Raw genomic sequence first — 24,589 nt, 5'->3', positions numbered from 1 at the left:
TTGGCTTGTGCAGCATCACTGTTCCACAAACAACAACAATTGTAAAATATATTTAAGAATTTATTTATATAGTTATTTAAAGAACATAACACAGAGCAACCATACAAAGACTTGCAAAACCAAGCAATTCATTGCAGTTAATAGTTTTGTATATCTTCTAACCCTGTGCATATAACACTAAGAATGAATCTAGTTTTCATATTGTTTTTGTGTATAAATTCAATGCAGTGAGGACAACTGGGCTGTCAGGGGCAATAAAGAACATTTAACGATTATGAACAAACATAAATACTGCGGTGACACTCGTGTGCAATCTTGCAGGATGGATGCACTGTTAGAGAAATATGTGAATAGTACGCTCAGGAGAAAATGCATGTGCATTGACCACGAAAATGTCTGGCCCATTATGATGACGGACCCATCAGCTGATTTAGCTTCTCTAGAGCTTGGATCTTAGTGTTGAACTGGGTCCAGCAATAGAGCATCATCACGCATACACAAAAGTTTAGGGTCAAAGTTCACCAAAGCTGAATTCCATGCATAGCAATGCTGCTGTTTTGCTCCACCACAGGTAGCCAATGGATCGAGGCAGATGACATGTCGGTGGTTTAAAGTCGAAAATCTTCTGCAATGTTTATTTCCATGTCCTATCTTCTGCCTCTCTCTGGAGCTGCAGATAGAACTGATTGTTTTCGCCTGCCTCCTGAGCCCCTCCTCTGATTGTCTGACTGCACTTTGAGTGACAAGCGACAAGGACTATCACCAGTATCATTCTGGCGCATTTGACAATCTCTGGCTGTAAACAGAGCTTAAAGTCACGTTATGTCTTGATAAGCTATAAAAGACTAGCCACATATTTACAGTTGGTTACAACAGGATGTTTCTGAACAGTAAGTTACACCGTTCTCATGTTTGGTCAAGTTTTAGCAGGACAGGCGGCCAATATAGGAGTAACGTCCAGAGATACAGTATGGAGCTCTCAACAGAGTTTCACAACGGAGTAATATCTATGTTACTCTGTACTCCAGGTTCCCAGGCTGGACTTACACCATTTGGGTGGGGCTGAGAGACGAGTGTGATCCCAAATCAGTGTTAATTTCGTTGACGAAAACTATGACGAAAAATATTCGTTAACGGACTTTTTTCCATGACTAAGACGATAAGAAGACGTAACGAAAACGGATCTTTGAAAATAAAAACTATGACTAAATCTATTTTAACCTTCGTTGATGAGACGAGACGAAAATGTTGGTGGTTGACTAAGTCACAATACTTTTTTAAACATCATCGTATCAGGCCGTCATGAAATATCAGGAGCGCGCGAGTGAGTGTGTGTGCCCCAGATAGTGCACCGGTCCCGAGGCTCCGCCCCCTGCCCCGCTCACGCTCAGAGACACAGTGAGATCAGAGCTCGTTCACATGAAGCAGCCGCTAAGTGCTTCTTATCAGTGGAAACAGTGAAAACACAGAGTTTCTCTCGTCTCAGCTGCTCAGAGATCAGCGCAGCAGCTTCTTGATCAGAGCAGAAGCTGCAGTTGGTTTGTACCGAGCTTCAGTATCTGTGTTCGCCTCCAGTCTGACCTGCTCTTGCTTTTTGTTTTCACATTTAAAACTAAATATATATTTTTAAGCTATTAGGCTGCAGCTATATGTTTTTATTTATTTCAAAATAGGGTACTTCTTATTTCATACATTTCCCACAAATACGGGGAGGACTCAAATAGCCCTACAAAGTGTTTGGTGTTTTCCTTTGTTGTAACAGGTACATATAGCAATAAAATGTCAAGAGTTTTCTTTATTGTCGTTCTATAATTTTGTAAATGCAACAAACTATAGTTTAGTATAGTATAACCTTATGTTAAACTTTATTAGCTTTGTTATCAAATATGTTTTGCGGCTCCAGACACTTTTATTTGGGGGAAGAGGGGGCAAAATTAATCTTTTGATAGTAAAGGTTGACGACCCCTGCTACAGACTTATGCTGGTAGAGATATCTAATGGACAACCTAAGTACTGCAAGCTAGACTATTATGCAGTTGTAGACACAACACAGGGTCCCTGGGCCTGAGAAGGGAAGAAAAGTAGTTTAATGTGACTAAAACTAGACTAAAATGTAGTTCGTTTTCGTCGACTAAAACTAATGAGGATAAAATCGACTAAATGTGACTAAAACTAATATGCATTTTCGTCAAAAGACTAAGACTAAATCAAAATTAGCTGCCAAAATTAACACTGTCCCAAATGACATCATAAGGGGGAGGAAGTACAAAACAAGATGTTTCATTAACATATTTCTTAGAAATGGACTGAGTGAAAAAGTCTGCGGAGTGACTGTTTTCATACTTTGAGGGTCCCTACTGATCCCCTTCAAGTAATTACGGACAGCAAAAGCCCAGAAAATGTATTTTACACAATATGGGCACTTTAAGATGTGAACTGCCTTGAGATGATGTATTTAATGATTTGGTACTATACAAATAAATTTGAATTTAACCTCAAGAGAGAGCCAAATGTGATGGATCCCTCTCCCAGGACAGACAGAAGTTTGAAAGAACATAATGGAAGGTGTGTCTATGTTTTTTCTATGTTGAGTACAACATTTTCTGGTTATGTGCAAATGTATACAAATATATGAATCATTTGCAATGTTTTATAAATTAATTCGTTGGTGAAAAAAGCCAATTTGACTAATATTTGCTGAAAATCTGAAAATTAAATGGATTTTATAAACTGGTATATTTGTGAGGTGTTTATCTTATTGGGAATGGTACATTGTGAGTGGTCTACTCACAAAAAGAAAGCGGAAAAAATGGCCAGACATATTTGTTGGGAAGGTGAATCCAGTTTGACATCATGAAGACAGACAAAGATTCTTACCTTCTTGGGTCCAGTCAGTGCAGCTTTAGTTAGTTTCCTGTAACAGTATTTAGCATAGCTGCTGATGGCTACTCCTGGAGAAACAAAGAATAGAAGACATTTTTACAATTTTGGGGTCTTTTTAAGCTGAAACAGTTTCTTTCAGCCCAGGAGCCTGGAATAACAGGGACAGGGTCAGAGACATATTAAAAGCCTCAGATGAGTGGAGGCCATGAGGATTTAATTTCCATGAAGCCAGATTAAAAAATAAACCAGATTTACTCCATTAACACATGATATTCTGAAACAAAGTACACTACAAAGTAGCTTTACTGATGTTTATAATAAGTTGCGATTGGAACAAAACCTGACCAGTACCAGGTTTTTATCATCTACTCCTGTAGGAAACACAAAACGTTTCAATATTAAATTGAAAAAAGACACACACTAAAAGAAAAGTTCACTTGATTTTTTTTCAGTCAAGACAGTTAAGAAATTTAGATCAAAATACTCAGAACTTTCAACACAATAGGAACATTTTCATGACATGAAATACAATGTGTTATTGGGAAATATACGCTTACCACTCCCTCAGTATCTGTCAAGGGCAACCTGACAGGCATTTGTACTACATGTGCACTGACTGAGTCACCTATAGGCGGCAGCAGAGTACAAGTACATCTGTATTCTGCCTGACATTTAGAGGCAGTAGAGAGACCAGAAAACCTGGAATACACTTGAAAGTGCTTTGTTGTTATACTGTCAATGCTAATGTCTCCTACTGCGCCTCCTGCTGGCCTTCAACACAGAGCTGTCTACAGGAGCTCCTATCTACACGGAATCTAGGTTTGCAGGTTGCTGGTTCTCTGTTTAGAATAACAGTATCAGTTTCACTCTTATCTATTTCCTCTTGGACATCCCCAAAGAGATTAATGAGTGCACTACAGATCAATATTCTCCACATTTACAAAACATTTTCCCTTCTCACTTCACAACGCAGAATCTATGGAAATCCATTTGGGAACCTATGCTGTGAGAACGTCAATGAAAAAATAACTGGTAACTAGTACAGGGCAGGTCGTATAAGATGAGTTCGGGGGTTGACAGTTGAAATGCATTGAATTCATTTCATTTTAACTTGCACAAAATCAGGATTCATATTTTTATGGTTCCATATAAGCAACTCTAAGCACAAGCTTAGTCTCTGGACGTTGTGGTGTCCTGTTTGAAAAAGTCAGTACTGACATGAGGCCCCTTGTTATTCTCTCAATATTAAAGCAGACCCCTAATTTCCTCACCTTAAAAAATATGACCTAAGCTTGTTAGACAAAAAATGTATTATTTGTCCTGATGGTTTTGCAAAAAAGTAAGGTCTATAGGGCAAATCAATTCTCTTAGGAACAATATGGGTCTGATGATTTTAGAAGGTAAAGGTTAGAGATTTAACCAAATCATTAGCTTATCCTCCAGGAAGCATGAAATACTACAGCCAAAACATATTACGAACCAGGTGACATTCTATTCAGGAATCAACATCAGTGAAAATTAAACTTTAAGGAAGTTTTGTTGCTCCCTCACCCTTGGTGTCGTTGAGTGGGTCCATGTGCCGGTAGATGTAGCCCTCGAGGTAGTTGTGGAACCGGGGTGTGGGGGGGAAAAAGGCCAGAGAGATAGCCATCAGCTCCCAACCTCGTTCCAGGCTATCATAGCGGAAGTTCTCTGTAGTTTGACGACAAAGCTGGATGTAGAGCTCATCACGCAGGCCCTGGTTACTCCACCCACGTACCACCACCTTACACAGACAAGCAGAGAGCAAGAGAGACAGTGAGGTAAGAGGTGTAGCTTTTCTTCATCTGTTGATAACTGTCTCTTCATGAATGACAAATCTCAACTGTAGGTATTGACTCCAACTTTAAATATTTATGAGGCAGTAACCACGGTGACCTCATTAATGTGATGCTTTGACTGTGCATGGTTGTGTAGATATCGTTTTACTTTTTACTTTGTCTTGGTAGTTATAGTTTGATCATCATGTCACATATTTGACACAAAGTCTTATTTGTATTTATTTGCCTTTATGTGTGTGAATGCATTTTTTGATTGCCCGCATGTATCCTGCTCTGGCTTCGTCCGGAAAAGTTTTAAAGTTTCTGGTTATTAAAGATACTTTATAAATAATAGTAATAGTCCATCCCCCTCCCTGAGGAGACGTAAAGACACTTGTGTTCTTCTCTATAGCCAGTGTTTAGTTTGACACAGAATTAAAGCTCTCGTTATAAGGTAGCTTAAACAGAGGGATTGTTAGTTTATTCAACATCTCTCGAAGTCACACCAGGAGCAAGGACGCACAACCTCACAGCGTGAAGCCTCACTTCAGCAGTGCTGCAAAGAGGAAGAACCAACAAGTCATCTTGTTTTAGTTTGTAACATGCAGCCAAGGTATTACACATCTTTACAGCATCAAAGTATTGCTACTATGTAGGTCTGGGGTCCTAGTGTTACACTGCTGTGCATGGCTAAATGGCTTTGACGATGGGAGACCTGCAGGTTAGACTGTGAGCCATGACTCAGGCTTTCCACTTACCTCCAGAGCCACAGAGAGGGGGTCAACCTTTGAGCGACGGTCCCCCATGTAGGTCTGGATGAGCTTAAAAATGTCCACAGCCTCCTTCTTAACTGTGCGATCTGAGGTCACGATCATTGGCTTCTTGATGGGCTCACTGCTCCAGGCCAGCATGTTGGCAATGGAAACTTTTCTTCTAAACAGACCCTGAGAAAACAAGAATGGGATGGAGAGATAGAGAGGGAGTTAGCAGCATGGAGAGACACTAGTTAAAGATGTAGACGAACTGTATCTTTTCATTCTTCAGGGCTGGAACATGAAGGAATGTTTCAATAGTATCAATAGATAAATATAAAGTTTAGAAAACTCAGTGAGGTGTAGAGCTACCAGAATAGCTTCATTGCCCAATAGCAGAAACCCCTCCCCAGGATAGTTTTCAATTATAAAATGTATTTATATAAGTTATTTAATTTATCGATAAACAAAACAATTTAACTGCAAATACAAAATCTCCGATATTGAAAAAAAGGAGCAAAAAAAGAATAACCTTATATAAATTGTCTCTTTCAAAAGACGTTAATCACCAAGCAAATAATTCAATACAATTAAAAATGTAAATAGCTGCACGCCAACACAGCCTTTCACATCCTCTGTTAGTTCCTAAGTTATAATCAACCATTTAAAGAAGCTTACAAAATGATGTACCTGTAAAAACAAAACAGAAAAAAGCTTAATTAACACATATCATTTTATTTCCTCAACATACTGGCTTATTTTTTTTAGTGATTCCACTGCAATGATTTGCAGTGGAATACTTCTGAAGTAGCTCCAGAGCATTACCACAGGCAAAGAGCAAACAGCCCATTCCAAACAGGCAAGTTTGCAACGGGCACTTCTCTAGTTAGAATAGAATGAATCCTTATGGTCCACAGGGTGGAAATTTGTCTTTATAAATGTGTTGGCTCAGCAGCTCGCACTCTGCCTATCTTGCCTACCCCCATAAAAAAACAAATCCCGAGGCTACACTGGATGCATGTGCAGAACGTCGCTGATCTGCTGTGGCTATATATAATATAAAATAATATATCATTTGTATAATAAAATAAATAAGGAATAATGGAATTCAAGAGGTTGAGATTGACCGCCCTACTGTACACCACACATACATTCAACCACTAGTACAGATAGCAGTGAAAAATTGCACGTGTTAAGTTTCTCACTCCTTTATTCAGGTTTTCCTTTAGTTTGTCACACGTCTGTCTTTCATGATCAAAATGTTGTCAGAACAAATCTGTCATGTATTTTGATAAACAATGTCAACACAAGATGTTTGCTGCTAAAGATTTTGAGCACATTTCCTGGCCTTATCAGACAGACTGGAATTTGTTATATGAAAAATCATAAAGCTTAACTCTTTCAGTGGCTAAACCTCATTAGTGATCAGCTGATCAGAGTTTCTCACAAACAGTGTTAGCCCTAGGGTTGCAAAGGGGTGGAAGATTTTCGGTAAATTTCCGGAAACTTTCCATGGGAATATTGAGCTCGGGAATTTTGGGAATTTTGAAAAAAACTAAAATTCGCAAATTAAACGCTGCGCAATAAAAACATCATTCAAAACTCTATTCTAAAGATATATGGAATGCAGCACACGCTGCACGTTGAACTTCAACCCTGCACTGTGCATTTCTCCATCACATGCACAGATAACTCCCAGAATCCTGCACACTACAGCAGGGCTATTGAGGCCTGCTGGAGTGTGCAGGAATAGTCAGGTAAGTTTCGATGATATAACTGGGGGGAAATATATCAGTATGCTGATTGAGGATTGCTCATCAGTTCATCTAGCCTATTTCTATTCATTTATCCATCAATTGTAAATATTTTTAAAGACGATTCCAATTGTTTGGCCCACTATTTATATCTCTGGCATTGTTAGTGTTTTTTTACAAACCTTTTTTCTCATCTTATCTCATGTGTCGAGACATTTCACCCCAGCCAATGTAGAATGAAAGGCTGTGTGCATTTGCAAATACTTAGCAAAGACCTATGTAAAGAATGACACAAAGATCCAGAAGCATATAGTCAAGTGCCCAAAGTTTCCTCAGGGCTCAAATCAGCCTATGACAAAACAAAATGTCTATATTTATGTCTGTTTATGACAAGGTTAATACAGATAGTTTAAATTACCCACACAATTTCCAGTTTTTTTCCATTAATTCCGATGACACACATATCACAGTAAGACACACACATCCCCCTCAGTACCTGCGTATGTTTGTTGAAGTGCTTAGATGCCCAGTTCTCGATGTCAGTCTCAGAGGAGGGCTTCCTCAGGGTGAATTCTGGGAAGATGCCGCAGCTGGCACTCGGCATCATATTCCTGGCATTTCGACTGGCCTCAAACTGGGCACAGGCTCCGAGGTCCTCCGACTGACAGGTGTGCAAACAGAGAGGAAGAAAGATGGAGAGGAAGAGAAGAAACAAAGAGCTGAACATTTATTCCTCAGTGTCTGATTGGGTAAACAAGCAAAAGTAACAGGATCAACAAAATATAAAGACACAAGAAACTGTATTCAAGGCAAGACGTGGACATTGTGGTTACAAGAATCTTTGATAATAATTAGCTGCATGGCGAGATTGAGAGGTTAAACTTGGTAGAATTAGACCATCCTTTATTTTAAAGAGATGGTTCACCGAAAATTTTCATACACTCATTATCTGTATTAGAGAGAGCATACAAGACCATACTGCTTGTGTTGTGTCACCCAAGTTTCTGGAAGTCCCAGTATATTCATATTCGACTCGAAACGGCGCCATTTTCACTTTGTTTTAAGCCTTAAAGCCCATTATCGGCAGTAGCATTGCTAGCGTACATTGCCATGCGAAACGCACACCTTGCACATTGCGAGAGCTTGTGTCTAGTGTGTGAAGTTTCCGGTGTGTCCATGAGAACTTGAACACGGCTCAGAGGAGAAAATCAGAGAACATTCAGGCTTAAAAATTTTAGTAAATGACGCTGTTTCGAGATAAATCTGAATGTTGGGGCTTCTGCACGCTTGGATAACACCACATGAGCAGTATGGAGGAATTTCATGGTTCTTTTCTGTGTTCATTTTTTATGTCTGAAGGACTCCCATTTACTTCAATTGTATTGGATTTAGCTAAAAACTGTTTACCCCTGAGATTCAAGAAGTATTTTATGGACTCAAACACCCACCGCTCCATCAGTATAGTGGTTAATGGATAATGAGTGAATTTCCATTTTTCTGTGAAATATCCCTTTCAGTTTCAAAGTTGTTCCTGTTCAGTCCTCAGTAATTTATATATATATATGTATATATATGAAAAGTATGAAACATAGAGACAATAGAGGACATAATCTCACAACTAGGTCCATTAAAAAGTTCTCCTAGAGCTTTAAACATACTTTATAAAGATCTTCACTCAGTAGAGCGGGTCATCCCTTTTGTGTAGATCTTTACTGAGGACTAATAAATGCATCTTAATTAATTAATATTAATTAAGTCCAACTTCATTTAGCAAAGAATTTACTTTTGGGATTTGTCAAGATCCAACATATTAATAATACAAACTTGGGCCTGCTTTTAATGATCCACGTTTCTTGTCTAGAGATATTTACTTAAAAAAGGGATCCAGTAGATCACATATGTCAAACTCAAGGCCCGCGGGCCACTTCTGGCCCGAAAAATGAATTATCTTTGGCCAGCATGATTAAATCTATTTACTATTAGAGCTGGCCCGCCGGCAGAGTTTTGCAAGTTCTCAATACAAAATAAGTTTTGAGAATTCCTGATGGTCAGTGAACAGGTCGGGATGTGGCATGTGACAGTTCTAGACCAATGGGTGGGGGGTTGTGTGGAATGGCCGGCTCTCATTGGCTGAGTAGTTGGCGTTTCAAACGGCGTCGCTGGTACGGGGGCTTTCTTTCTCTTGGACCGCTGGGTGGTGTCCGTCGCATGTCGTTCCCTTGTGGCGGATCACAGTCAGCTACGTCGCCTGCTTGGGGAACTATCCGTTCGCGCGGGGGGCCCCCTCTGGAGGTGCGCCTCGGCTGGCGCCTGGCAAACTGGTGCGGACCAGGGGAATCCGACTGTTTAATTAAAACAAAACATTGCGAAGGCCCACGGTGGGTGTTGACGCGATGTGATTTCTGCCCAGTGCTCTGAATGTCAAAGTGAAGAAATTCAATGAAGCGCGGGTGAACGGCGGGAGTAACTATGGCACTCAAACCAGGTCACTCTAAGGAGGGCTATTTCAAATGTTCCCTGTGGTATTTTCACCAAAATATGTTACAGACCTTTCATTAAGACCCCAAGGAACCATATCAACTGTGATAAAATGGGCATATTATGTCTCCGTTAAATAAAGTTTAGTTAAACCAAAGATTATTTCATAAATCTGATTGAATTTGTGCTCATTAAAAGATAAGTGTGATAAAGGGCTGAAATAATTTAAGTGTTTTTTTAAATAATTATTTAACTATTTTCCTGGCATTTTTAGTCTGAAAAAAGCAATAGTACCTGTGATGGGTGGAGGTAAGGCTCAGGAGAGGCCAGGTTGGTCTGGACAGAGAGGCTTTTCTCCAGCAGAGCCTGAGGGAAGCCTAGCCGGTCAAAGGTGCTGCGTTTCCAGTGGTGGTGGCTGTCACTCTGTGCTAGTGCCTCATCCTCGCTGAATGCCCTCACCACTGGCCCCGGTAAAGGCAGTGGAACGGCCCCATCGCTCTCGTAGCCGTCTTTGGAGCTGCCACCTTGAGCATTCCCACCTCCCTGACCCGAGTCCCAACTACTTCTCTGTTTCATCACCTGCTGGGCCTCCCACGCAAGCCTTGCCTGGGCTAGCATTGCTTCGGATGCTGTGCCTGTTAGCTCCCCCTCTGGGCCCCCACAATATGCCAGCTCCTGAGGGAGAGAGGGCTTTCGACTCTTGCGTTTGCGGTTTCCTGCAGGAGAGAAAGCCTCAAGACCACCTGTAGAGGAGGAGGAGAGGGAGTGGGTCTGGCCGGATGTCCAGGATATGGAGTCCTCATAAAGCAACCTCTGACCTCCCTCTCCACCCTCCCCACTGTAATCCAGCAGTAGGCGGGGGTCCCTGATCAGAGACTGGCTGTGCTGCAGAGTATAGGACCCCCCATATGAGCCACCATAGGCCCCACTAGTGCCGTAACGGAGCAGGCGGTCGGCAGTCTTGAAGCGAGGACTGGAGGATGACTGCTCTACGTACACCAGCTGTTTGACATACTCCTTCCCCACAGGACTGTACTCCAGACTTTGGGTCTTTTCTGGACACTTTTGCCTGGTCAGAACCAGCTGGCCATAGGGCGACTGTCCCTGTTTTGGAGAGTGATAGAGGGGGGCTGAAGACTTGCGAGCTGGTGACTTGCCAGTACCGTAGAAGGAAGAGGAGTCAGAGAGCTGCATGTCAGTGGGAGGCTCCTCATAGATAGGAGGGGGCTGGTACTCTGATGGCGGCTCCTCATACAGTGGGGGTTCATAGGCATAGCGAGGCGAGGGAGGCTGGGAATCAGAGGAGCGGCGGTGGGTGCCAGTTCCACCAAGCTCAGCGCGCTTCAGGAAGGGAGACTGACGGCGGTCGGCATAGAGAACGGGGGAGCCATCAGGCTCTGATGGTTGGTTTCCTCCAGAGGAGCGCCGTGTTCGTGAAGTGGAGCCCCCTACAGAAGGAGCGCAAGGGGTGGGGGGGTCACAGGGGGAGTAACCATTTCCTTGGTGGGCCAAAAAACTGGGCTCTCTGTCTGTCACCTTGATAAGCATTCGCTCTTTCGTACCAGTGTTCCACCTGAAGGGAGAAGTCCTAGAGAGGATAGGAGAGGAGATTTGATGAAAGGAAGAAGCTTTAAGAATGCTATTCATGTGTCCGACATGTCTTCTACATGTCTCCTATGTATGCCCTTCATGTTACCTTCATGTGTCACAAACCACCTATGTGGCCTATTTCTTTGTCAGAATATTATGTATTTATTCATAAAGTTTTCTATAGCTCAATTTGTAACCAATTCCCCCATTGTCTTACACTGCCAACTAGTGAGTTAATATTGCAATAGTGCAGGTACAGCTCAATCATCTTGATTTAAACCATGGTCTTACACTGCCCTCTAGTCACTTAATATTGCAATAGTGCAGGTACAGCTCAATTATCTTGATTTAATGATCAAACTTTTGCGCCACGCCACTGCCACACCGTGTGAGTAGAAAATGATCTTTTAATAACTTTAGATCTCCATCTTGTTGCGATGACACTCACCTAAATTTTAAGTCGATCTGATGAAAGCCCTATGACAAGAACTTCAAAGTAAAAGTGTGAAATATGGCAAAAATGGCCACCAAATCCAAAATGGCGGGCTTCCTGTGTGGTTCGTCTAAATTTTCAGTTGCTCTGATGAAAGCTATACAAGAAGTACATGAAAGTAAAAAACATGGAATATGGTCCAAATCAGTCCAAATCGAAAATGGCGGGCTTCCTGTTGCATTTTTCATATTGCTCCGAGCGCGTTTTTTGTGCATCTGGAGATGATACACAACTGTCTTCAATTTCGTGAGGATCAGTGAATGCTAAATGAGGTGCTTCTGCGTAAATGAGGGGAAGCTCCGTTGGTGGCGCTGTTGAGCCATTTTGCCACGCCCATTTCCAAATACCCCAGAATACGTAGATTTTCACAACTTTCTAACCAACTGCAAACTTTTACAACTTTTTGAGCATGATAAAGCCCTCAAAAAGCCAATTCACTATAGGAAGAAAAAATAACTAGGGCTACATTGTAGCACTAACGGGCCCGAGCACAGGCGATTTCAAGTCTGTTGCCGTCGGTGAAGAGAGAGCGTTCGATGACCAAGCGCTCGTCTCCGTGTTACATGCATTTGAGCACTGAAGCAAGGATAAACGCCTCACTTTCTGTAGCCAGCAGGTGGTGCTATCGTTTTAAATCATGGTGTCTTTGTAGATGTCATCAGGTCGCGACTCTTGTCTTACATGTCTGGTTTGGACTGGATTGGACCAAATATGTCCAAGATACAGAAGCTCATGTTTTAATGGCGTGTAATCAAACTTTGACGTCACGCCAAGGTCACACCGTGAGACAAGAAATCGATCTTTTAATAACTTTTCATCTCCATCTTGTTGTGATGACACTCAACTAAATTTCACGTTGATCTGATGAAAGCTCTACAACAAGTACATCAAAGTAAAAGTGTGGAATATGACCAAAATGGCTACCAAATCCAAAATGGCGGGCTTCCTGTGTGTTTAGCATATCTGTCCAAGAGACTTACTTCTTTATCATGAAAAGACACATGTCACTATCGATTTTTGTAGATGTAGACGTAATGTAGATGTAGACGTAGATGTAATGTAGACGTAGATGTAATCGTAGTGCCGGGGCTGCCCTTTAGGGGGCGCTAGTCAGTTATTTTGACACGCCTATTCCTTTAAAACTATCTGTATATCTTCAGGGGTGGGCTGTTGATACACACATGTAGTTTGAGGGAGCTGGACCCATGAACACAGAAGTTACAGCAATTTTGTGTGTCATGACGAGTTGAACTTTGATGACACCCCATTAATAATCCGCATGATGAAAAGTCACAGTAATCGTAAGCCTACATTATCAATGTCTTGAGACCCCTTTGACACAGTTTGACATGGTTTCACAAAGTGGATGAGGAGAAATACATCCAAGTGTAAAATGTACTAAAAACAAGACATTTCCTGCAGCACTGTGATTTTAAGTCACAATATCTTGTAGATGTCTTCAGGTCGCGACTCTTGTCGTACATGTGTAGTTCGGAGTCGATTGGACCAAATATGTCTGAGATAGAGAAGCTCGTGTTTTGATGGCATTTCATCAAACTTTGATGCCACGCCACGGTCAGACAGTGTGACGAAAAGTTTATCTTTCAATAACTTTTGATCTCCATTTTGTTGTTATGACACTCGTCTAAATTTTAAGTTGATATGGTGAAAACTCTACGAGAAGTACATCAAAGTGAAAATATGAAATATGACCAAAATGGCCACTTAATCCAATATGGCTTACTGTTAATTTTTTCATAATGGTCATTGAGGCTTTTTTGTGCATCTTGTCATGATACACAACTATCCTCATTTTCGTGAGGATCAGTGAATGCTAAATGAAGGGCTTTTCTGTAATACTCCAGAATACCTAAATTTACACCACTTTCTAATTTACTGCAAACTTTTACAACTTTTTGAGCATGTTTAAAAATTCTCAGAATAATCCTTTCAATTTCAATAGGGCCTCTCACCAGAGGTGCTCGGGCCCTAATAACTAGGGCTACGTTGTAGCACTAACGGGCCCGAGCACAGGCAATTTCAAGTCTGTTGTGGTCGGGGAAGAGAGAACGATCGATGACCAAGCGCACGTCTCTGCCTTGCGTGCGTTTTAAGCAAACAATAAGAAATGTAATGTTGAAAGATATTTCCAGAGCAAGCTCACAGCATCTGCTGAAAAGTACCAAGCTGGAGATGAGGAAAAAAAGCTGAGTTTAATCCAAACTAGGCCCACACATGTATTTTGTTCTCCAATTCATAAGAGTTTGGTGTTTTCCTATTTTGTAACAGGTAAAAATAGCAGTTAAATGTCAACAGATTTTTATATTGTCGTTCTATTATTTAATAAATGCAACAAACTATAGTTTTTATATATATTGTATATCTATATATATATATATGTATATATATAACTTTATAACCTGTGTTATCAAATATGTTGTGCGGCTCCAGACAGATTTAAATTGGGGGAAGAGGGGACAAAATGGCTCTTTCAGGAATCACAATTTGAACCTTGATCAAACTATGGTCTTACGATGCCCTCTGGTGCCTTAATATTGGCGCTACAGGTGTAATTCAATATTAAGTCACTAGAGAGCAGTGTAGGACCATGAACTACAGACATGGTGTTTTAATTTTGTTTATCAAACTTATAAGCCTCACCACGGTCACACAGATTGATAAAAAGTTTAAATTTTGATAACTTTAGATCTTCATCTTGTTTTGTACACATGCATCAAATTTTTACGTTGATTTGATAAGGCCTTACGAGAAGTGAGTCAAACTGAAATACTAACAAAAACAACACATTTCCTATTGCCACCAGGGGGCGCTTTGATTGTAAGTCACAATTTCTGCACCGATGTCTTCTGGTCGATTGGACAAAATATGTCTGAGATACAGAAGCTTGTGTTTTGATGGCGTTTCATCAAACTTTAACGCCACACCACGGTCAGACGGTTTTGCTAAAACTCAATCTTTCAATAACTTTAGATCTCCATTTTGTTGTGATGACGATCGTCTAAATTGTAAGTTTATTTGATGAAAGCTGTACGAGAAGTACTTAAAAGAAAAAATATGGAATATGACCAAAATGGCCACTAAAGTCAAACTGGCGGGCTTCCTGTTGCGTTATTCATAATGCACTGATGGACTTTTTTGTGCATCTAGTCATGATACACAATAGTCTTTTTTTTTTTTTGAGGATCGGTGAATGCTAACTGAGGGGTTTTCCGTAGGTGGCGCTCTGAACCATTTTGCCACGCCCTTTTCAAAACATACTCCAGAATATGTAAATTTTCGCCGCCTTCGAATTTACTGCAAAATCCTACAACTTTTTGAGCACATTAAAGCCCTCAAAAAGCCAATTCATTTACGCAAGGTTTATGCTGCTGGCAGCAGGAAATGTCTTGTTTTTGGTACATGTTCTATTTTTATGTACTTCTCGGAGAGCTTTCATCAGATCAACAAAAAATATATGAGTGTCATCACAACAATATGGCGATAAAAAGCTATCAAAGAAACAACTTTCTTACACACCGTCTGACCGTGGCGTGGCGGCAAAGTGTGATGAACGCCATGAAAACACGAGCTTCTATAATTTAGACATATTTGGTCCCATCGACTCCAAACTAGACATGTAAGACAAGAGTCCCGGCCTGATGACATCTACACAGAAATCATGACTTGAAATCACAGCGCCCCCTGATGGCAGCAGGAATTGTCTTTTTTTTTGCATGTCTTACACTTGGATGTATTTCTCCTCATTCATTGACCTCAACCATGTCAAACTGTATCAAATGGGTCTCAAGATATTGATAATGAAGGCATAAGATAACTGTGACTTTTCGTCAAACGCAATATTAATGGTGTGGCATCAAAGTTCATCAACTCGCCGTGAAACACGAAATTACTGTAACTTCAGTGTTAATGGTTCTATCTCACTCAAACTACATGTGTGTAGCAAAATCCCCCCACTGAAGATATTCATATGGGTTTAAGGAATGGGCGTGGCAAAACAACTGACTAGCGCCCCCTAACGAGCAGCCCCGGCACTACGATTGGCCGACATGTACAAAAATCGATTTGGACATTGACACAAATAAGTCTCTTGGATAGATATGCTAGACCAAACAGGAAGCCTGCCATTTTTTATTTAGTGGCCATTTTAGCCATATTCCACATTTTTCTTTGATGTACTTGTCGTAGAGATTTCATCTGATCAACTTCAAATCCATATGAGTGTCATCACAACAAGATTGAGAAAAAAAATGATTAAGGGATATTTTTCTCGTCACAACGTGTGACCGTTGCGTGGCGTCAAAGTTTGATTAAATGCCATCAACACACGAGCATCTGTATCGCGGATATACATGGTCCAATCGAGTCCAAACTAGACATGTAAGACAAGAGTCCCGGCCTGATGACATCTACACAGAAATCATGACAGCGCCCCCTGGTGGCTACAGGCAGTTACATGTTTTATATTTTGATGAACTGCTCCTGGCTGCTTTACAATATACAGCTCAAATGAGCTCAGTCAAGTCATTGGATCAAGGTTCGAATTTTGGCAATTCCTCAAACCATGTAAACATTGATGTTTGGCGAAGGATGATCCTTCGCCAGACGAGACGATGTTTTCGTAAGTCCACTGTGCATTGTCCTATCACTACCAAACTTCTGTCACATGATTAGAGTACAAGCCTGAACAGCTCTATGTGTAAATATTTCCTCAGTGTCATAGCGCCACCTATTGATTATCCATGAAACAGGAAGTACTTTGTTATTCCACTCTGCATTATCCAACAGGCTCCAAACTACTGACCTCTGATCACAATCGTGACCTGAACAGCTCCATATCTGAATATTAGGGTTAGGGTCATAGCGCCACCTACTGATCAGTGTGAAAATTACGTTGTGGTAAAATTGTCCAATTTACACAAAATTGCTCATGCTACATCAGAGCGCCTACTTGAATAGATCAGGTCTGTGTGTTGTAAAAGTGATGGCGCCACCTACTGCCAACAGGAAGTAAACTTTGTTTTTCAACTAGGGGCGGTGTGGCCTAGTGGTTAGAGCGGTGGTTCTTCAACAAGAAGGTTGTCGGTTCAAACCCCACTCTCTCCCATCTGTATACCGAAGTGTCCTTGGCAAGATACTGAACCCCTAAATGGCCCCTCATGAATGTTGAGTATACTAATTGTAAGTCGCTTTGGACAAAAGCATCAGCCAAATAACATGTAGTAATGTAGTAACTATCATTCGATTTACATGTAATTTTTACAGTGTGACGTGCAATTGATAGCGTGGATCGTAATCAGCAATTAGCAGGCAAGGATTGGCGTCGCTTGACGGACGAAGATAGTCAAGCGTTTATCTTGCCGCAGTGTGCAAAACGCATGCAACGTGGAGACGTGCGCTTGGTCATTGATCGCTTTATCCACCGACCGCTACAGGCTTCAACGTGCGGGTGCTCGGGCCCGCAAGTGCTACAACGTAGCCCTAGTTTTCTCTTTGTTTTTCCTATTAAGCAATGGACATTTGCAGGCCATCCTCTTTCTTTTTCGGAAAACTGTCTTAATGTAATGTCATGTGTGATGTACTGTGTTTGTGGACAATATTAATGTGTCACTCAATTCTTATATGCCTCGATCCTGATGGCTTAGGCCCAAGACATTCATGGACAGTTAACCCAAGTAGCCTAAGACTTGTACCCGTGGCACCTAATTTCATGTTAAAAATGATGTGATGCGCTGTATGACATGATAAAAGGAAATAAAAATAAGTAAAAAAAAAAAAATCACAGCAGCACGACTTGAAGTGAAAACAAAAGGAGAAAGACAGCACAGCACCATGAGTCATGCCTACTGTTTTTAGACACTGTTTAAGGAACGTGCTTCTATTGGTAGCAATCACTTAAAATGTTAAATGTTTTAATGCTGGTTTGCCTCTGTAATCTAAAGAAACAACCATCAACAGTTAAATCATTGTTTTAGACAAAGATGGACCATTGTGGTTCTCTGTAAACTTTGCAAACTAGAAATAGCAAGCAAGATATATTAGGATTATCAACACTGCTGCTTTTTGGTGATATAATAGCATGATTATTTAGCTTTTTTATATTTTCTGTTCAGTTTCATAGTCATCTGTTCTCATGAATCAGTTCAAACTGTTGTTACAGTCTGTAAATAGTTTCGATGTCAAGAGTGACATTTTTCTCAATAAAGTTGCAACCAGCAACACCACAGGCTGAGGAAAAGGTCCGTTAGCACTGTACTAGTTTTATCCAATGTAGAGATACCAGCTATGCTAATTTCTTCCAAATAGGAGCTTCTGGCAATAACAGGTCTTTACTCAGTTCACATTCACTTAGTCATCCCTCTCAGTGAGTGGGCCCTCAGATTCTGCTTGTTTGTCAGACAACAAGAAGGAGGAGGGCAGTGTGGTATGAAGAACAAGAAGTGAACTTGGCCAGAGGGAAGGAAGTGTGAAATCGATTGCATCACTGGCCACCCTCCATTTCCAAATACTTCCACACACCGATCCCAAGGGCCACTGGCAATGGTGGCAGTGGGAGTGTTTGAATACTTGTGGATATTAATATGCATGTGTGTAAGAGAGAGGGAAACAAAGAGAGCAGGATTTACCATCACAGGCTGTGCTGGCTTCCAACACAACATGCTCCAGACTCCAGCTCTAATCCACTTTCCCTCCAGTCCTCTTCCAGTCAATCCACCTCTGTCCTCTCAAACTTCTTTTTGTCCATCATGTGTCTATCTCTTTCTTTTTTCTATCTGCCTACCTTCTAAGTTATCTGTTTTCTGTCATTATCTTATAACTATTCATGATCATTTATACAATCAATATACACATTATAAGCTGTCTTAGTCTATGCAGCATCCACCTGCAGATCTCCTCCTCATTTTTCTTCAACAACCTACACAGAGATACCAATGAATCCCACTTTGTATCAGAGTTGTGTAAATGTTGATTGTGCCAGAGTAACAAATCAGCTGAGACCAGGGTTACAACCGGCAATTTCTAAGTTCTGTCTACTAAACTAGTAAAGAGAAGCTGCTTTTAAGCTTAACTTTTCCATAGGGAACATACAAGGTTAGCAACGATGCTGATAAAAAGCAGTCCAGTTAAAATATATGAAAATGAAATTATGATATATTTACAGTAAATAATACCCAAGTATAATGGGTTTTAAAAAACTTAAATTAGTTAGTATAGGTTTTATAATACAATATCTGTAAGAATTTAATAAAATTCATACTTAGCAAACACCAAATGTGAGGCAATATTGTCCATTTCTTTCATTCTTATTTACACAGAAAGTTGTTTGTTAAATACACGTAAAACATATAACAAAAGAAAAATATTATATTTGTTCACTTGTTCACAGTGACACTGGTATTAATCATGTCCTGCTCATTCACCTTTACTTTACAGCTTTTGTACAGCAACCTCAGTCTGTAGTGATGACTCAGTTTATTGTTTGACAGGGGCAGTGGATGAAATAGGAGAGAATTGAGTAAAGTAAGACAAGCTGAAGGGACCTGTGAGAAATGGAAGCAAGGAGAATTAACTCATGCCTTAAACAACCTTTTACATCCTTTCTTCACCCAAAAACCTTCAGCAGTGGTTTAACGAAGATCCATCTATGGACAACTCCAGCTACTCTCAGACATATCCTCACTGGTTTTAGAGTAATTCTATCCCAAGTTAGATACACGAAGGGACACAGTGAAGTCCTCAAATGCCTGGCAGCAACAATTTAAACGAAGAAAACAGCTACTAATGCCATCCAAAACATCGAGAAAAGTTCCAAGGACACCACTTGTCCGAAAGGGGGACCAAGTACAGAGAGATCCTCCTCCGCTGGCCAGGAGGGGCCAATTTTGGCATGCGCAATAACTGAAATGCTGGAAGTGCTGGTGGATGTTGGCCAGCAGGTTATATCCCATTAAATATTGTCACCATCATCCACAGATCAGACCTGGTTCTCTGGTCAAACACTCAGTATGTCATCTAATTTGTAGATTGACGGTATCGTGGGAGGATGCTGTTGATGAAGTGACGTGAAGGGAAGAGGCTCTGGTATGCAGAGATGGTTTCTGAGGCAGAAAAAAATGGCTGGAACACAATGGTTTGTCCAGTGGAGGTTTGCTGCAGGGATTTTATATCAACATCAACTATCACATAGGGGTGCAACAATTAATCGACCTAGTCGTCAAAAAACGATGACAAAAATTGTCGGCGACAAATTTAATAGTCGATGATTTGCTGGTTACGAAATAGCGCATGTTTTTCGTGCCGTACAACTGAACTAATGTGCAATAGCGACCAAACATAGACCAATGGCGGTGTCCGTTGCAACACCATCGCGTACCAGAAAGTCAAAAGCATGGGAGACTTTCACCCATAACATAGCCCGAAAAAAAACTACCTGCAATATTTGTAGAGCGGACCTTGCTTTCCATGGAAGCAGTACATGAGCATTCACAGAGGAGACATCGTAACGTAGACGATGCAGACTCGCCTCGGTAAGATAGCCTGTTATCTAGCTCACTATATAAACATAGTTGTCTTGGCAACTCCCTAGATACCTGTGCGCAGGATTCTACAATCCATTACAAAAATATGGTTTGAAAATAGATTTTTTATTTTTTAACGAGTTTAAAAGTGTAATGTTATCCTATTGCATGACAAACCTCTTTTTTAATCACAAACACAAAGAAAACTATCAATCAATCAATCAAATTTTATTTGTATAGCCCATATTGACAAATTACAATTCATCTCATAGGGCTTTAACAGGGTGTGACATCCTCTGTCCTTAACCCTCAGCAAGAGTAAGGAAAAACTACTAAAAACCCTTTTAACAGGGTGAAAATACGTAGAAACCTCAGAGAGAGCCACATGTGAGGGATCCTTCTCCCAGGACGGACAGAAGTGCAATAGATGCCACGTGTAGGAGAACATCATCAATAATCAAAGTCTCTAGCAGCATTTGATGAGGGTAGACATCCCGAAGGACAACCCCAACTATAGTTTTCATTGCTGCTACTGTCCCTGTCCTTTGTAGCAGTGTCGATCTTTATTGTTTTTATTTTCAGTCATAACGTGCCGCGAACAACCTCAAGCTAAATTGAAAAGCTGATGGCTATATAAGAGCAATTAAGAATTTGTGTGATTCATAATCCGATAAGTCGATTAATCATTTCAATAATCGATAGATTCATCGACTATCAGAATAGTCGTAAGTTGCAGCCCTACAATAAGCATATAATGCTTAAAGATCTATTAATCCATGGACAAGCTATGCACCAGACCACACAAGAAACTTCACCAACTGCAGACAAATACCCAGGTCTTTTTTTGGAACATAGCACATGATGGTGAATATACCTTTAGATTGAAGATCTCCCCCACTGGTTAAGTTGGCAACCACCAGTAGATCTTAGCAGATGTTAGCGACCACCAGCCGGTGTAAGGGACATATCTTCAGCTGTGTTCCTTAAGGCCAACAGGTGTTTCAGCCCCGCTCTTCTAAGGCAGCTCCACCACAGGCTGATGAGACCTGGGTGTATGCCTCTAACATGTGATCTGATCAGCCTGTGGTGGTCCTGCCTTAGAAGAGGTAGACAAGACCAAAAACAAAACAAAACAACAGACTTCAGCGACCAATCACCATGTCTCAACTCAGCAAGTCACTTGGGGTTGTTATGATGTGGCTGCTACAAAACATCTTGTCCTCATTAAATTATGAGGACAAGATGTAGAGTTAGCGAAAAGAAAAGGTTGTACTAAATTAACATATCCTGTAAAAAACAGTAAGTGAATGCCTAAAGAATCCTAAATGAGAGCACTAGTACTAAAGAATTTAGTTGACTACCTGAGTAAACAATTGGATATTAAATGACAGTTTAGAAACAACTTTTGGATTTGAGGAGAATGTATTCTTTAATCGATCATGAACACTATTAATATCTGAAGCCCCACATCTACATACTGTGTGTGAACAATTTACTAAACTATTAAAAGAGCAATGTCTAGCATCTTGACAAAATAAATACCCCTCACATTACCCTATCCCTTCCCAAGCGCGTAGGAGAATTAGGGGGTGGCTGTGGCATAGGGGTTACAGTGGTTGTCCTCTAAGCAGAAGTTCAGTAGTTCGATCCCAGTCTTCCCCATTCCGAATGCTGTAGTGTCCTTGGGCAAGATACTGAACCCAGAATTTCCCTGTTTTCTCTGTTTGCAAACTGAAGCAGCTGAGAGCTACAGAGGGGAAAGAAGAGGATGAAGGTGACGAAGAGGAAAGATAGAGAGGCAGGGAGTTCTTCTGAGGAAGCAGCTGCACGGAGGATGAGAGTCTGGAAGGTTTGTATTCATAATAATCATTTTTATCATATTCCTACATGGTTTGCATGATATCACCATGACCAATACAACGTACAGTGGTGATTATAGTGCAGCTCTGTTTAAATCTTACTGGGTAATGCTACTGTAACAGTAGCTTTGTAGTGAGTGGCCCCTCATGACTTGAAAAACTATTAATGACAACCTCCCAGATTATCTATCCTCCTGTCCTCTTCTATCTTTTTTTAGGGGTGCAGCTCTTCTGCATGTGTGGAAATCATGCAGCTACATCAATATACAAATGCAAAAGGCCATGTCTAGGCTACTTTGGAAACATGGTGATTCCAACTCCCTATGCAAATATATAAGGTTCATTCACCACAGCTTTTATTTCGTCAGCAAACACCGACATTTATATTGGACTTGAAACAGGGTCATTTAAACAGTGTTTTCAGCCAAAAAGTCAGCAACTGAAAGTAGTGTCGCTTTGCGGATGTTCGGGATGCTAACACGCAACCTGCATGTGCCCTCAAGGAGAGAGCCTGTGTGCAGTGTGTGCGGTGTTTCCAGTTTGTGCATGCAAACGGGAAAACCAGCTCCAGGGAGGATATCAGAAGACATTTTAAGCTAAAAAAAACAGTGTAAATTAAGCAGTTTCAAGTCGAATATGAATGTCAGTGCTACTGGACACTTGGATGACACAACAGGAGCAGTATGGAGGCATGTTATCTTATTTTATTACGTCCGAAGCAGCGGCCCCATTTACTTCCAAACATGTTTTGTGGAATCAAACACTTCACCCAGTCCTCTATCAGAATAGTGGTGAGTAGATAATGAGTGAATTTTCATATTTCTATGAACTGACCCTTTAAGGTGCTAGGGAATATATTATGTCAATGAGTGTCCTCACTAAGACAGAACTACAAACCTGTGTGTGTAAGAGAGTGAGCTAGAGAGAGAGTTGGTGGACATTGAATCTGATCCAATGAAGACTGGGTGACAGCTGATCTCTCCACCATCTGGACTGACAGTCTGCAGGTGTGTCACCATACATCTCATCCAGACACACACACACACACACACACACACACACACACACACACACACACACACACACACACACACACACACACACACACACACACACACACACACACACACACACACACACACACACACACACACACACACACACACACACCCACACCCACACCCACACACACACCCACACACACACCCACACACACACCCACACACACACACACACACACACCCCTTTTGGACCTGGAAAGTAGAATCTCCTCAACATATCGCGGCTTGTTCCACGTGCAATGTATAAAATAACTATGCAACCGCCTATGTCGCCTAAGCCTATAGCCGCCCCTGCCGGGACCGTCGGAAATGCTAACCTCCGCTAGTTTTGCCATTTCCTGTCCACTTTATGAATTTAACATTTGTAAACTGATTTAGAGCAGATTTAAAAATATCGAGATATATATTGTGTATCGCGATATAGCCAAAAGATATCGGTATATTTGTTTAAGGCCATATCGCCAAGCCATACTGGAAAGGATTGTATAATTCAGCCTCATTCTCTGGAAGAAAAACATATTAAACCAAGCATCCACATCGAGTATATTACAAAGACAGGATTCTTTTGAGATACTTATTGACCGCCAGCGTCAAGTTCCATCTAAAATATCGTTGACCAAGCACTGGGCCTGACGAAACACAAAGCTATGCTCACTTTTCGAACTGGAAGTTGGGGGTGTCCTGACAGCCAAGTGGTTAGGACACATACCACATGGGCATCCATGACTTGAACAATGGGTTCTCTCAGTGACTCAGTGACAGACCATTTAACGGAGGTCATTCACTTACATTCACTATCTCTCCACTATCTTTTTTGTCAAAAGTCAAAATATATACTTGGAACTAGGCTGTGTAACAAATAAGAAGTTCTGACAAAATTAAGCCCCACAGGCCTTTGAATGGGGTCACTTCCTCGTCCAATGCAGATAGGAGAGCCAAAAAAGGCACAAATAAGTAGATTAAAACATATCATCCTCACAGTACAACTACTACTACTACTGCTTCACTCTATCAGAGCAGCTGCAGTCCTAAAGCTCTTTCTATTCACTGGCAGTCAAAATGATTTAATGTGACCTTGGCTGTGTGTGCTTAAGTCTCTGTATACAGACAGTCTCTGTATACAGACAGAAGACGTCAAAAAATGTCTTTGCACAATATTAAATGAAATCTGTGATTTAATTGTACAGCATGTTTCTGTGCTTTTTACATTCAGCACAGATGATTGTAGTGATTCTGATTCACACTACAGGTGCATCTCAATAAATTAGAATGTCATGGATTAGAAAGTTTGTTTATTTCGATAATTAAATTCAAATAGTGAAACATACATATTATAGAGATTCATTACACACAGAGTGAAATATTTCAAGCGTTTATTTATTT

The 24,589-nt window shown here is 40.9% G+C and overlaps 1 protein-coding gene and 1 long non-coding RNA gene across 2 annotated transcripts in view; both read right to left on the bottom strand.

The window, feature by feature from the left end:
• The window catches only part of LOC133960548 (uncharacterized), a 383,773-nt gene that overhangs the window by 305,991 nt on the left and 53,193 nt on the right, over window positions 1–24,589 (bottom strand). The window lies entirely within an intron of this gene.
• The window catches only part of arhgap39 (Rho GTPase activating protein 39), a 75,839-nt gene that overhangs the window by 8,409 nt on the left and 42,841 nt on the right, over window positions 1–24,589 (bottom strand). Inside the window, exons 3-7 of the mRNA XM_062395616.1 lie at window positions 9,961–11,254; window positions 7,685–7,849; window positions 5,441–5,626; window positions 4,435–4,648; window positions 2,878–2,951 (exon numbers count right to left, since the gene is read on the bottom strand). Of these exons, the coding sequence (XP_062251600.1) occupies window positions 2,878–2,951; window positions 4,435–4,648; window positions 5,441–5,626; window positions 7,685–7,849; window positions 9,961–11,254 (1,933 nt within the window). The remainder of the gene's footprint in view (window positions 1–2,877; window positions 2,952–4,434; window positions 4,649–5,440; window positions 5,627–7,684; window positions 7,850–9,960; window positions 11,255–24,589) is intronic.

Source organism: Platichthys flesus, chromosome 9, assembly GCF_949316205.1.
Source record: "Platichthys flesus chromosome 9, fPlaFle2.1, whole genome shotgun sequence".
Classification (NCBI taxonomy): Eukaryota; Metazoa; Chordata; class Actinopteri; order Pleuronectiformes; family Pleuronectidae; genus Platichthys; species Platichthys flesus.
This window is presented reverse-complemented; position numbering and strand designations above follow the sequence as displayed.